Source organism: Boleophthalmus pectinirostris, unplaced genomic scaffold (genome assembly GCF_026225935.1).
Source record: "Boleophthalmus pectinirostris isolate CB_2022bp ecotype Guang Dong unplaced genomic scaffold, ASM2622593v1 HiC_scaffold_10, whole genome shotgun sequence".
Classification (NCBI taxonomy): Eukaryota; Metazoa; Chordata; class Actinopteri; order Gobiiformes; family Gobiidae; genus Boleophthalmus; species Boleophthalmus pectinirostris.
In genome coordinates this window covers 15,393,776-15,396,273 of record NW_026570971.1, presented here as the reverse complement: position 1 = coordinate 15,396,273, position 2,498 = coordinate 15,393,776, and the positions used below count along the sequence as shown (strand labels likewise).

General features: G+C 46.1%; 1 protein-coding gene across 1 annotated transcript; it reads left to right on the top strand.

Annotated features, from left to right (window-relative positions):
* The first annotated feature begins 593 nt into the window (after nt 1–593).
* On the top strand, nt 594–1,637 carry sox11a (SRY-box transcription factor 11a). Its single transcript, XM_020919708.1, has one exon. It carries the CDS (start codon nt 594–596, stop codon nt 1,635–1,637), a length of 1,044 nt encoding a protein of 347 aa, XP_020775367.1.
* The last annotated feature ends 861 nt before the right edge of the window (nt 1,638–2,498 follow it).

Below are 2,498 nucleotides of genomic sequence, written 5' to 3'. Positions count from 1 at the left end.
AAATCGAGGACAGGGGCCAACACTAGGCCTACATTGGGATAAATTATGATTTATTATTATGATTTGTTTGAAATTGTTTTGTTTTGTCCAATCAAAGCTATCCTCAGCACAATGCTTCGGCTTAATTTGAGATTATTTCCACAATATAACTCAAAATGTAGGTCTATTATCCTTTATATAATATCCTGCCCTATGTTGGGCAGAGGCTACGCAAAGGGAAGTAGGACTGTAGTTGTAATGCTGGTTTGAGAAATACGTTGTAGGCTACGAACAGCGTTTAATATTCTCGTCTCGTTTCAGACATTATGTACCACAGCCCCCTCTTCTCCAGTGGGGGCTATAGGGAGAAGGAGGGCGGGGTGCGGGATGGGGGGGCTCACGGAGGTTCAGGGGAGTCTTGGATCTAGTCCTTGGGGCGGAGTGGAAGAGTCGTGGTTGGTGCGCTTGACGTGACGCAGAGAACATACAAAAGCCGTGCACTAGTTAAGAAGGCAGTTTGGAACTCCGAATAGAGAGCACAGCCACACGAGACGTCTGCGTCCACGGGAGAGAGTGCAGACGAGTGCCGGCTGAGAGTTCCGTGCGCAGACAGAATGGTGCAGCACATGGACCACGGCGAGACAGACGGGAGCATGTCCAGAGAGGCCACCGACTCGGAGGAGAGTGAGTTCATGGCATGCAGCCCTGTGGCAATCAATCCCAACTGGTGCAAGACGGCCAACGGACACATCAAAAGACCCATGAACGCCTTTATGGTCTGGTCTAAGATTGAACGGAGAAAGATAATGGAGCAGTCACCTGATATGCACAACGCGGAGATTTCCAAGCGGCTGGGAAAGCGATGGAAGATGCTTAAGGACACCGAAAAAATCCCGTTTATCCGTGAGGCGGAGAGGCTACGGTTAAAACACATGGCAGATTATCCAGACTATAAATACAGACCCAAGAAGAAGCCGAAACAGGAAAACTCCAAGAGTTTGGCTCCCTCTCCAGAGAAGTGCGGCAAACTGTCTAAGGTCAATATCAAGAAGTGCGCAAAACTTAAAAGTAGTAAGGGCCCAAGTAAGCATTCGCACGGATACGATGACTGTGTGTTCCCCACTTACAAAGTTCAAGTGAAAAGTGAACCCTCAGACGAAGAGGATGAAGACTCCGAGGATGAGTATTACGCGCGCGAAGAAGAGCGCACTAAACCTTACCATGTTGCCAAAGTACCCGCGAGCCCAACTTTAAGCTCGTCAGCGGAGTCCGAGGGCACAAGCATGTACGAAGAGGTACGGAGCAGCGGCAGCAGACTGTTTTATAACATCAAGAATATCACCAAGCAGCAGCACGCGCCCTCCAGGTCTGCGTCTACCTCCTCTTCTTCCTCTTTCTCCTCTTCTTCCTCATCCTCCTCTGCGGGGGATAGGGATGAGCTGCTCTTTGACTTATGCTTGGGCTCAGGCTCTGAGCTGGGGAACCCCAATTCAGGAAACCTCTCCCTGTCTCTGGTGGATAAGGACTTAGACTCGTACAGCGAGGGCAGCATGGGCTCGCATTTCGAGTTCCCCGATTATTGCACCCCGGAACTGAGTGAAATGATCGCAGGGGACTGGTTAGAGACAAACTTTTCTGACTTGGTGTTCACATACTAAAGTGGTTGTGAACACCTGGAACAGTGGACTGTGGTCAGACAGAGTGAACTACTCTTCACTGGCACTGTTGTATTTATTAATAATAGCCATTGTTTATTATTGAATTATAGAATTGGATCTAAATCAGTTCTAATTCAGGCACCTCATAAAACTGATTCAGACTTTGGATTACCCTGTTGTCAGAGACTCCTGAAGTGGCTGCAGACCTCAGCCTCCACTATCCCAGACAAGATTTACTTTACAACGTATAGCTTTACTTATAGCCCTACTGTAATGAACAGTTTTATATCTTATCTGCTGCATTGGTCAAATATAGACTATCTCATTATAGAGTACATTGGAAAGTACCTCCTTGAGGAGTGATGCTTTGTCTTTAGACAGAGAGGAGGCAGAGTGCATGTGTAGTCATCCACATGCACTGGCCTGACCCAGCCCTGGGCTCCTGTAACAGTATCTTTTACACCAGCACAGGAGGACAACAGCCACACACTTCAGGGTCACCTCATTTCCAAACCATTTGTTTACTTCCTTTTTTGATACAATTTGAGCAGCCTGATGAACATTTTGATAAAACCAGACCTCATTTTTTAAAAGAAAAAATATATTTTAACATATTTTTGTATAAAGCACAAGGGGAATGTCCTTACGTGTTTTCAGAAAGTTTAGGCACTTGGTCCCTTTACCATTTCTTTGGTGCATGCAAAGGGCTCCTCCTTTAACACTTCAAATGCCTTGATTCAAACCAGGTTTGTACAGTAGTCCAGCTTTTTAGAACAAAATACTGGGGATCATACACCTCAAGCTAGTTTGAAGATGGTACTTGTACTATATCATAGTAATGTTAGGAGTTTTATGTATCAT